General features: G+C 36.9%; 1 protein-coding gene across 2 annotated transcripts in view; it reads right to left on the reverse strand.

The window, feature by feature from the left end:
* LOC118742368 (uncharacterized protein DDB_G0283357) overlaps nt 1-13,019 on the reverse strand; it is a 242,541-nt gene that overhangs the window by 57,252 nt on the left and 172,270 nt on the right. For both annotated transcript variants that reach the window (XM_036474389.1, XM_036474388.1), the window contains one exon: nt 6,587-6,759. In XM_036474389.1, the coding sequence (XP_036330282.1) occupies nt 6,587-6,759 (173 nt within the window). The remainder of the gene's footprint in view (nt 1-6,586; nt 6,760-13,019) is intronic.

A 13,019-nucleotide genomic window follows, 5' to 3' on the forward strand; every position in this document is an offset into this window, starting at 1 on the left:
TAACCATTGAGATATGTATGCACACCCCGTAAACTCTTGTTGCTAATTCATTTTCCTTATTCACTTTGTTAACGTTTTCTGAATGTATACCCATCCAGTAATAAAACTTTCGATGGATTTGCAAAAGCTAGCTCTTTTTTTTATTTTATGGCCTACTAAAGTTTTCATATCTCGGCCTAAGTAGTTTTCAAAAAAGTCGAAAAAATAGTTAAAATAAATGTCTGAGCGAAATTAAAGGTTCAGACATATATATTAAAATTTCTTTGGAAATATTTTCGTAGGATATTTTTACCCTTTAGCTCCCGCCTAAAAGGCTCATTTTGACCCTTACTTCAAAAAATCTCGCAAAAAGCAAATTTGGCAGATCGTTAGTGGATTGATATATCCTAAAAAATTATTCTCCAGAAAATTTTACTAGGGGTCTTCTCAGGCAAAAGCTTCATGCTACCAACGTAAAAGCCTCTAAAAATTTAAAATAAAAAGTCAACAAATAACCTAGTTAAAAAAAAAAATTTTTTTTTAAATTGAGTTTGGAATAACAGTTCCTTCTTGGCACAGATTTTTTGTTTCAATGCATCAGATCGAAAAACATGTATTTTTTTACTGGAATCCCTAAGAAAAATGTAGTGCCACACACAGTGATGGCAAATTTAGTTAGAAAGAAGAAAGTTTATTTTTTGGCAATAAAGACGAAGTTCGCTTTTTTCATAAAAATTCGATTTTATCCGAAATTTAGCAACACAAAGTTCGATTTTAAAAGTTCGCCATTTTGGAGCTAAAATTCGAATATCGAAGCTTCGGATATCGAATTTACCCATCCCTAGTTTATACCTGTGTCTAACCTGAAAACAAAATCGAGTCAATACACTTTTAAATTTCTGATCGTATTGAAATTTGGTTTGTGCTTCCGTTTTGAATCACAGCGAACTGGATCAAACGCTTTATGTGACGGTATAAAAAAGGTAATAGATATGCTCAATTAGACTTCATGAAATATTTAATTGAATTGGACCTGGTAGAAATTGATAAAGTTCTTTCCGAGATGAACTTATGTAGTCATATAGTGGGCGGTGTCGTGCCCATTTTCCGAAAATCTATAACAATCTTATTTCTAGTTAAGATATTGTGGTAAGTACTAACTTGGAGTAAATAAGTGTGTTTATTTATTATTGAAATATCCGTAGGTGTTTAAGCGACAGTGAACCCGACAACGCACTTGTGTTTAAAAGCGATAAGGTCTTTCTTAAGTGGATATGCATTTTTAATGCAATTCTCAAATCTCTCCTCGCTGCATATCTTCTTCTTCTTCTTTATTGGCGCTGTAACCGACTAAGCGATTTTGGTGGAGTCCAAAACACCCCGCCAGTCATTTCTCTTCTGTACTAACTGACGCCAATTGGAAATGCCAAGTGAAGCCAAGTCCTTCTCCACCTGCTCTTTCAAACGCAGAGGAGGCCTTCCTCTTCCTCTGTTACCAGCATCGCGGCCCGCGTTGAATACTTTCACAGCGGGAGCGTTTCTGTCCATTCGAACGACATGGCTAAGCCAGCGGAGCCGCTAAATTTTAATTCGCTGCACTATGTACATATCGTTGTAAAGCTCATACAGCTCATCGTTAAATCGTCTGTGGTATTCGCCATCGCCAACGCGTAACGGTACGTAAATCTTTCGCAGAATCTTTGTCTCGAAAACTCCAAGAGCCGCTTCATCAGATGTTTTCATTGTCCATGCCTCCGCGCCATACACCAGCACAGGCATGATGAGTGACTTATAGAGTGTGATCTTTGTACGACGTGAGAGAACTTACTTCTCAATTGCCTACTCAGTCCAAAGTAGTACTTGTTGGCAAGAGTGATTCTCCGTTGGATTTCAAGGCTGACATTATTATTGGTGTTAATGCTGGTTCCCAAATAAACGAAGTCGTCTACTTTTTCAAACTTGTAACTGTCACCAGTGACGTGGGTGCCAATGCGCGTATGCTCTGACTGTTTGTGTGATGACAGGAGATAGTTCGTTTTGTCCTCGTTCACCACCATACCCATTCGCTTTGCTTCTCTATCCAATCTCGAGAAGGCAGAACAGACGTAGCCCTTGTTTTTACCGATAATATCGCTGTCGTCGGCATACGCCAGCAATTGTACACTCTTGTAAAGTATTGTGCGTGAGCGGTTCAGTTCTACGGCTCTTATTATCTTCTCCAACGTCAGATTAAAGAAATCACAAGAGAGGGAGTCACCCTGTCTGAACCCTCGTTTGGTATGAAACAGCTCGGAGAAGTCCTTCCCTATTCTGATGGAGCTGGTGGTATTGCTCAACGTCATTTTACACAGCCGTATTAGTTTCGTGGGGATACCAAATTAAGACATTGCGGCATAAAGACAACTTCTCTTCGTGCTGTCGAAAGCGGCTGTGAAATCGACAAATAGATGGTGCGTGTCGATCCTATTCTCGTGGGTCTTTTCCAAGAATTGGCGTATTGTTAATACCTGATCTATTGTGGATTTGCCAGGCCTAAAGCCACACTGATAATGTCCAATCAGTTCGTTGACGGTGACCTTCTGCCTTTCGCACAATACACTAGATAAGACCTTATAACCTATGCTTAGAAGGCTGATTCCGCGGTAGTTAACACTTAAATTCCAGTCGTTTGACATGCGTTCATCTGACCATATTCTGCATAAGAGTTGATACATGCACCTTATCAACTCCTCCACCCAGTAGGGTGGAAAAGTGTTCTATCCATAATTCAAGTACGTTCTGGACATCGGTCACTAGGTCTCCATTGTTGTTCTTAAACGAGTTTTCCCTGCTTTTGAAACCTTCCGTAAGTCGCCTAACCTTCTGGTAAAATTTTCGGGCGTTTTTCCTGTCGGCTAGCATTTCAAGCTCTTCGCACAAACGGATTTCGGCCTATCTCTTCTTATTGCGGCAAATACGTCTCGTTTTCTTCTTCAGTTCCCCATAACAGTCCCACATGGCTCGTGTTGCGCCCGTCGCAGCGTGGTCCTATAGGCGGTGTCTTTTTTCTCTGCGGCTTCTTGACATTCCTCATCATACCAGTTGTTCTTTCGGGCTCGCTGAAATCCAACTACTTCTTCGGCGGCGGTACTTAATGATCGGGAAATGTGGTTCCACTACTCGGTTATGTCGGATTGATGAAGAGTGCTCTCAGAGAGCAGGTGTGGGAGTCGAGTGGCGAATAAATTGACCGTTTGATGTGATTCCAGCTTTTCGACGTTAAGCTTTCCTGCATTGCTGGGCGCAAATTTTTTGCAGCACAGAGGCGGGTGCGTATTTTGGCTACAACAAGATAGTGGTCCGAGTCGATGTTTGGCCCTCGGAGTGTACGTACGTCTAAAACGCTAGAAGAATGCCTTCCGTCTATCACAACGTGGTCGATTTGGTTTCTCATTTTTAGATCTGGAGACAGCCATGTAGCTTGGTGGATGTTCTTATGCTGGAACCTAATATTACATATTACCATGTTTCGCGCCTCGGCGAAGTCGATCAGCCGCAGTCCGTTGTCGGACGTTTCGTCGTGGAGGCTGAATTTTCCGACAGTTGCGCCAAAGATCCCTTCCTTGCCCACCTTGGCATTAAAATCGCCGAGAACGAATTTAACATCGTTTCGCGGGCAGCGCTCATATGTACGCTCTAAGCGCTAATAGAAGAGATCCTTGGACGCCTCGTCCTTCTCTTCCGTCGGGGCATGTGCGCTGATCAGCGAGATGTTGAAGAATCTCGCTTTGATGCGGATTGTGGCTAGATGTTCGCCCACCGGGGTGAACGCCAGCACTCGGCGCGGAGTCTCACTCCTACCACGAATCCAACACTGAATTTGCACTATTTTACGTGGAAACTGTAGTAGACGTCGCAAGTCTTCCCACTTACATTTCCTTGCCCCGTCCATCGCATTTCTTGGATGGAGGTGATGTCAGCATTTGTCTTCCCGAGGACATCAACCAGCCGGGCAGACCTTCCCCGTTAGGGGTCCAGATATTCCAGGTGCATACAATTAAATCATAGTCCTTTATACGTTCGTCATCAAAAAAAGGGGGTCTCATCCGAGGCTGTTTGTTGTTTTTCATTGGGCGGGGTTTTAACGTGGCGGGACCCAAACAAAGCGCACGCGAAGTTTTACGCATTCTCACTTTAGCTCGCTCCCAAACGGGTGTTTGGTTGCTACCCAGAGGATACGTGGATATAAATATCCGGACGCTGTGAGCTGCGATTTGAACCGTACGCACAAGAATCGCTTCTGGCCACTCCCAGGTGAATGGCAGTCAAAAGTTTTTCAATTCTGCGCACGGAACCATCCTCTTCGCTGCATATAGGGAAGTGATAAGTCGCTCGAATTTTCAGCCATGGTCAAAGCTTACCCAGCTTTGCTATCACACGGCGCTTCAAGCATCGCTCACACTCCACTTCCGGAGCAATTTTCTGCATGGTGGTAAGCTACGGCTTACAAGCCGCACAGGGGTTCTGCATGAATACATCGCTGAATAAATCCCAGCTCATTGAACAGCAGCCTACGGCAGCTAGAACATGACTCCTCTTATGGAGTCACCCAAATTATACATGGTAGAAGGGTCACATCTTGTGCTACCGCTTCATCGGCCTCTCTTTCTCTCATATCAGGCATATGCAATGCCCCTTATTCTCTAACTCGATTACAACCACTCGATCCAAATGGATCAAAATGATACGTTTTTCATCGAGAGTGGTGTTCTTTAGAAATTTGAGTTCAGCTCAATGAAAGAATTTCCAAACAACACTACTCTGTAGCCTTAAGAATTTCATCTAATCCAATCTCATATCCAATCCAATTTCATATCTGATTTTAGTTAAGTATGCAAATGAATTCAACTGTTACAAGAATATAAAAGTTTTATTTTCACTCTGTATTTTATATAAAAACCAAAAAATATTAATAAAAAGTGTTAACGATCTCAATTAAAAATTCAAACTACCATTTTAATTTAAGAATTAGAGGTTTTATTGAAGATTGATACTTTGATACTTAAAGTTTTTTTTCATGATACTTTTGATCCATTTTAGGGAATTTTGTCGATACATTTATTCTGAACGCCGCGGCAACACTGAGTACAACTCTAAACCTGGGCTCGAATCGTAACAGTCGTGAACGAGCAACTCGTCACGTAAAAATGACAAAATCGGATTGTGACAGACGTGAACGAACTTCTTATATCGTAATTCGGTATTATGACAGGTGTGAACGAGTGAGTGAACTTTTCTTTCGTACGTGTTTATTGATATATCTGTACTGTAGTGTTTTCGGACGGTACTAGCTCTTACTGCCAATATAGGAGTATTACATATATGGCTCTGGCACATACTTATCAGGTAATCGCTACCAACTGTTTGTTGATAGCTACCACTTGCAAGGAGCGAGAGGCTTGCAGCCAATTGCAGAGCAGCAGGAACGGCTTTTGTGTCATCGCAGTTTATGTTTGTTTTCGATAAAACATACTAGAATGCCTCCTTGCTTAACCGAAATCTTTTGATGAATCTGCAAGTATAGGAGTAGAGAAGGTAATTTATTTCCTATGTATAATTTCTTACGCGTTGTCGGATAATGCCAATGGATTGCTTCTGCCCCGAAGTTGCTTACGCACAACTCTTTCGTCATTTTCGCTTTCGCTAGAGCTTAAATGAAATAAAAGGCTCGGATCCATTTTAGTTTTGCCGCTTTTCTTTATTTACTTTTCACTTATTTTGACACTTCAATGTCTATTGTGACTTAAAAAAGGAAGAAGAAGAGAAAAATAATCGATAACCAAATAAAAAATAACGATTCGTTCGCCTTCGATTGTTATCATCCGAATGAACAATATTCGATTAAACGATCACGTAATTTGTGTTCGTACGATTGCCGACTCGTTCACGTCTGTCACGATTCGACCCCTGGTCTCCCGCTCTCCCTCAGCTAAACAATAGGAGTTTATGTAATTTCTGAAAGATACCCTTACATAGGAAGTGGGCGTAATTTTATGCCGATTTTAAAAATTTTCAGCTTATCGCTTTTCAATACCAATAATAATTTTACCGAGTTTGGTAGATATTGATGAATTAAAAAAAAATGCCTAATTGTCTTATTTTATGCCAAAATTCCATTCACTTTCCAATTTTCAACAATTTGGATCCAGTTTTTCCGAAAAATCGTAATTTGTGCATTTTTCGAAAACACCGTTACATAGGTGACGGGCATGGTAACCGTCCTATATCACCCGTTTTCAATACCAACCTACCTTAAATGAAGGGCAAACTTCATGTCGAATTTCGTTGAGATATCTAAATTTTCGACTGAGTTATCGTACACACGGACGGACAGACATAGCTAAATCGGCATCTCTTTTCATTCTGAGTATTGTGGTATATATATGTCTATATATATCTCGATTACTTTAGGCTGTTGCAACAACGGTCACGCGAACAAAGTTATAATACATTTGTGCACAAGTACGCTCGGGTATAAGAATAAAAAAAAACAGCTATTTATTATACTCGTACCTAACATAATGTTTTTCATTACCGTAAATATTATGTTAGTTGTGAAAAATCTTACTATTCAGGACTGAAGCTGCCAGAAGTTGTTGAAGTTATCAACTCTAAAGGTATGTCGTTCATAATGGTGCATTCATAGCTTGGCTGGAATTTTTCTTGCTCTGCTTGAGGCCGCCTTTGTATTTTTTCGCGATCCTGTTTATGCTTGCGATCAGCACCCTTCAGTTTAAAAACCTAAAACAGAGAAAAAATATACTATTAAAAGATTAGTTTAAGACTTATTGGGTTTTTATGTATCTGCATACAAACATGCATACATACATAAAGAGTTTTCGTAAATATCAAAATAACCAGAGACTGAAAAAAAAGTTATTTTAAAACTGTTTACATCAAAAAGGCATAGTGAAAAAATTATGCTATAGCTTTTTAAAACGTACCATTAGACTCATCTCTCATTGTAGATTGGGATTCCTACATGAATTTTAAAAATTTGACTTTGATAACTTTGAGCGAATAATACCGATTGGTTCTGATTTTTATTTTTTTATATCGCAAAAATAAAAGTTACAAATTTGCCTTTTATTTTTTGAGCAGAAAGTAATAGGTAATTTATGCCTTTACACCGTTCGCGCGATTTTTAAAAATCAGATGCCATATAAAAGTGCTTGGCCTACAGGTCTGCAGGACGTCTTATTTTTTTAAAAAGGGTGGCCATTTGTTAAAAATTAGTTATTTTTGTGCAGAGTATCCGATTTAAAAACGTTCTCTCGAACTAAGTATCAAATGAAAAGTATTGGCCTACAGACGTGCTTTGGCTTTAATGTTTTTTTAAAGGTTTGCCACCTAATTATAAATCGTATTGCCTGATGTAAATTTTGAGCTAATGGGCAACCCTCGAACAAATATATACATATATTTATAAAACATTCTTTCTTTACCTTTTAGTTTAATACTAATATTGGATACCATTATTAAATTACTAACCGTTCATGGCTATAGACCTTTTTCATTGTTAACTAGGGGAAACCCTCCAAATTTGCATACACTAAACGGAATCTTACCGAACTCCATTTCAATTGATACCAATATTGGATATCCTTAAACATTATTTGAAACGCGCAACATTTTCTGACGTAGGTGGCAACTATGTATATTAAAAATACAATCATATTAATTTAGTTTAAAATCTTTTCGTTTGAAGCCCACTTTGTAACATTTTAATTAACTAGAATATTTCAATCAATAATTATAAACTAGGTGACAACCCTCGATAACTCGCATACATTTACACAAAAGCCCTCTCAACTAGCTTTCGTTTGATAGCAATATCGAATATCCTTACTTACACTACTTACCGTTAGGGCATGAATTTTCATGCACTAAAAAATACGAAATATGTGCTTAAAAAATGCAACAAAAAATTAAAAATATGCATGAAAAACAAAAAAAATGCGTTATAAATTAAAAAAATGCAGTAAAATCATTATATAAGCCTTCAGTTGATTCATACGTTTATTGAAGTTTTTAAAGATAAATAAAGTTAGGTACAAAAAATATTTCATTCAATTTTGCTTTTAGCAAATACGTACATTTCAATACACGGATGTATATTTGGGCCAATACACTCTGACTAGTGGGACATTTTACTCCAGAATGTGATCAATTGTGAATTTAAACTATGCGAAATATATTTTTTAACATAAGTCGATAACTAATGTATGAAATTGCTTTAACAAAAATACCAAACGATTTATTATTTTTATGTATCTACCATTTTAATGAATGTGACTGGTGGGACACTGAAAATAACTCTATTTTACCCTTGTGCACTAAAAGATTAATTTTAGCGAAAACAATTTTCACGAACGATGTAGTTGTGTTATAAAATATGAATTATACGCTTTTGTTTTCAATAAAATTGAGGTTTGTATAATCTTCATAGAAATATTAAAAAATATTTAAAATTGTGGCTGGTGGGACATCACAAGGAGTTTCCATAGACAAAAATTACAACTTATTTTGATTTTTTTAATATTTTCCCACAGGTTAATGAAATGTAGGCATCTAAAAAGAGGTTACTGAAATAGAGATAATTAGGGCATATTTAAGTTTATGACGTTTTCCTCTTTTCTATGGAATGACCCATAAGTACAAAAATTCAATCTTAAAATACTAGTATATCACATAATTTGGCTCAATCTTTAGTTAGCTACTCATTAGCGTCCACAATAAAATATTTTTTCATATTCTCAAAAAGAAAATTTCCCTGGTTCGATCATAAAAAGCTCTTATACATAGAAAATGAACGTTCTACATCCACAGAAGTAATTGGTCGTCTACCAGTTCGCTTGGAGTATATTCAATTTGTAAAACACTTTTTTCATTACTCAAATCAAAAAAGGTCGCAATATCCTTTTATTTTTTAAATCCTTGATTTTTCTCCAAAATTTTCTCTGGGATAAAATTGTAACTAAAAATTGCCTTCTAATGGTTTACAGAGTGGCCCGGAAACATGAAAAACCAAAACTTTTATGTTTGCCAATAGATTTCGCACTACATCGAAAATAAATGATAGCCGTGTTCACACTAACCTCCGTACTTCGTCATGAGGAGTTTTACGTGTATTTTGTTTGTGTAAAGCTGCCAACTAACGAATTTACAAAATTAAATATCCGTAAAAGTACGAACTAGAGAAATATGCACGATTTGCAGATTTGTAAAGTTTTCAAGAGTCAATATAATGCAAAATATGCGAAATATGCGAAAAATATGCATTTATGACTAAAATATGAAAAATATGCAAAAAACATTTGAATGCCATTTCTAAGATAATTTCATGATTCGCATAGATACTTGATCTATTTCGCTTTACCTAAGTCCAAGAAAAACATGTATTTGGATAGATTTCCATGCCCTACTTACCATTCATAGGTATACATTTGTTTAATAACAGGTCTATTCTGCACGTTACCGAAGATTTTGTAACCGGAAAATTTAATTACCAAAAAACGTTACCAGTTCTTGTCACCGCGATTCTAGGTACGTTGGTAATGCAGTTAAAATATTCAGCCATTCAGCTATGAAGAATTGTTTGTACTTTGTTACCAGCTTATGAGATGGTAACAAAATTTACCGGTTACAAGATTACGCAGAATGCGAAAAGGGTTTAAAAATTGACAGTAACTTTATTTACCGGTTACAAACTTTTTATTACCAGCGCAGAATAGACCTGTAAGTGGCAACTGTATTAAAGACACCAACATATTAAATTAGTCTCAAATCCATTTAGCGTGATGCTCATATTGTGATATATTACTGACTATCATATTTCAAAGAAAGCATTTTTAATTGGGCCAAACCAAAAACCAAAGCACGTCTGTGGGTCAATCCCTTTTATTTGACACCTCATTTTAAAACCGATTATATATAATAATAGATTGGCGCTTACACATATGTTAGTGTTTGGCCGAGCTTCTACTCCGATTTGTAGCGTGCGCCTTGATGTTGTCACACAAAGGGACGACCTACAGTTTTACGCCGACTCCGAACGGCGCACTAAGGGGTATTTGAGCCAAAAATCCGGTCAAAATTATTTAGGGGCCTATATTATCTCAAAATATAATAAAAAACAATATCTAATCAATATTTTGGATTTCTTAATAAAAATGCATAAAAAACCAGAAAAAAACATTCTAAAATATAAATAGAAAATTTGATTTTAACCGGAGTCAGTGCCATCCGATTCGCTGTTAACATCCGAATCCTCTTCATTATCATCAATATCTTCAACAGTATTGTCGTCCGACCTATTTAAGTTCGGTGTTGCAGTAATCAACATGGTTTTTGCCTCGGCGGAAAATGGCAAGATTTTCTTTTTATTCTTCCTCGGACAATTGTCCAATTGGCAGAATTGCTTCTGCCATCACTTGCGCTCCGTGCATCAGAATTTTGTGGACTGTAGGCAGCGTTGCCACAGACAACATTTTTTTCCTACCACTACCTGCGGTACCGCTGCGGAGTTGCAGACCTTTCCGTCCACCATTGTCAGCAAAATATTGTGACCGATTTTTACTGATATTTCACTGTCTACAGTTTTCTTCAGATTTTTAGCTTGATTTTCGATGTATTATATATTTTTTGAAAAATTTTGCCTTTGACTAAAAAAAATTAAAAAGGTTGGGGTGGGTCGGGGGTGATTTTATTTTTCATTCAGATAGGCTAAAGTTCAAACTTTATTACCACATTTTAAATGCAAGGCGACAAAGCCCGACACATAAACAAAAACACTATTGTTTCAAACTTTTGTTAAAAATACCACGTTTTTAAGAAGGAAATTTTCAACATAAGTCTAAATGAGGAACTTTGATGAGAAATTAACTGTAACATATTTTTATACAAAGTACATACCTTCAACATCCATATCCAATAAGAGTTTTTTTGGTAATTCACTATACGAAGACATATTAACACAGAGAAATATGTAAAATAATCAAAAGCGCCGAGAACAAAGACACGCGTTACACACAAAGGCTAGGTTCCGACTGATTATGTGGCCAGACGCAGAAAAACACGCGGGTTTGGGGGCTGTGGGGCGGTGAACCGGTTATCGTACTTACTTAAACATGCATTGTTTGTGTCATTTTATGAATTTTAGAAAAACCACTTTTGACCGGTTTTTTTCCTCAAATACCCCTTAGTGCGGCGATTGTTTTTTTATTTGGAATCTGTTTTTCATGGCAGAAATACACTCGGAGTTTTGCCATTGCCTGCCGAGGGGCGACCGTTGTTAAGAAAAAACCTTTTTTTAAATTTTTTTTTGCGACGTTGATTTGGCCAGGGCTTGAACCCAGGCACTGCGGAGTGGTATCGCGCAATGCTAACCACTACATTACAGCGCCCAGAATCGATAGAACGGCGTAAATCTGATGCTCTACTCAAAAATAAAGCCCTTTTATTTGATACCTCAGTTTTTGTAATACAACGGACGGTGCAGGTTTTATAATTTTAAAAAAGGTGCCAACCCTATTCAAAAAGTCATACATGTACATCTAGAGGCCAAGCCCTTTAATTTGGCACCTCAATTTTGAAAATCGAATAATCGGTGCTAAAGTTACGGTGACCATCTGTCCTTTATTTTAAAGAACAGTCCTTTATTTTAACCCCCTGTCCTTTATCATTTCTTTTTTCAAAATAAACACCGCCTTTTGCTCTTTATTTCTTAAACCGTCCTTTAAATTAGCTCTGCATTTTCAGTGGTAAATTTTTAAACACAGAATATGAAAAATAAAAATGTCCCTTATATATTATAATGAAAACCTTCGCCAGTTCGTTTCGCACCCCACTTAAGGGTTTTTGTTTAACAGGTAATCTTTGCACAATTTATAAACCTCAGGGAAAGTTGTGCCCAGGATCGTGTTGCACGCTGAGTTTGCAGTTCCACTGAAAGAGAACAATAAATACCCTGCTGCACAGTGGTTCAAAACTGGCATTTAGTGTTCGTAATTCACTGGAGCCTTAATTTTTTTCACTTAATTTGATTTTTTTTATGAATGCTTATAATATTTGCAAGAGACCAGTTGAGCCTGATTTGTGAATTTTTATTTGATTATATTAAATTTTTTAGTGCAAAATGCAGAAAAAGTGACAATTTTGAAGAAAATGTATTCTCCTGTTCCAGTTAATAAATGTTACATAACAAAGACTAGTTGAAAACAATTGTATGGTTCTCCAAAACGAAAATTTTACAAAAAAAAAAAATTGAAATGTTATAAAAAAATGTTCACCAAAATAATTTTGTTTTTGTTTTTATTAAAAATTGGTGGAAAAATGAAGACTACGGTGAATTATGAACATTAAATTCCAATTTTGAACCACTGTGTGCTGGCTTCGGCGTGCAGTATGAATTATGGTAAACGCATTTTGGAAGTAAAGGAAGTCCTTGAAAAGGATTTGGCTTAATTTTTCAGAATCAGTTAATTAACTGGTAAATATTTGATTTAAATTACGATATGGGTAAGGCACTTTTATCATACAAGTTGTATGTATGTATTCCCAAATCATTTTGAAAAAAATGTCCTTTATTTTACGTTGGTTAATATGGTCACCGTAGCTAAAGTGCAAACGTTAACAAAAAATGCGAGCACATTTGAGGGCGCCTAATTAGATCTACATGTAAGATACTAAACGTTAAACAGGGATCACACGATTTATACATTTGTACGGATTTGTACAAATCGTGTAATCCCTGCTTAACATATGTATGTGCGTTACGCTGCGGTCGACATTCGCATGACGAATGCGAATGCAAATGTTCGCAACATCCCTGGTTTGTATATAGATTTGATTTAACCCTGGTATTTGGGTATTATGGGGTTATTAGAATGCAGATAGGAGCTTCAAAACTATCACATGCGGTTTTTTCCCTTCAAATAATTTTCCAATTATAAAAATATACAAAACTTAGTTTTCCACAATAATTTTACAGAAGAGGCTAA

The sequence above is a fragment of the Rhagoletis pomonella genome, unplaced genomic scaffold (assembly GCF_013731165.1).
Source record: "Rhagoletis pomonella isolate Grant_MI unplaced genomic scaffold, Rhpom_1.0 Rhpom_scaffold_00007, whole genome shotgun sequence".
NCBI lineage: Eukaryota > Metazoa > Arthropoda > Insecta > Diptera > Tephritidae > Rhagoletis > Rhagoletis pomonella.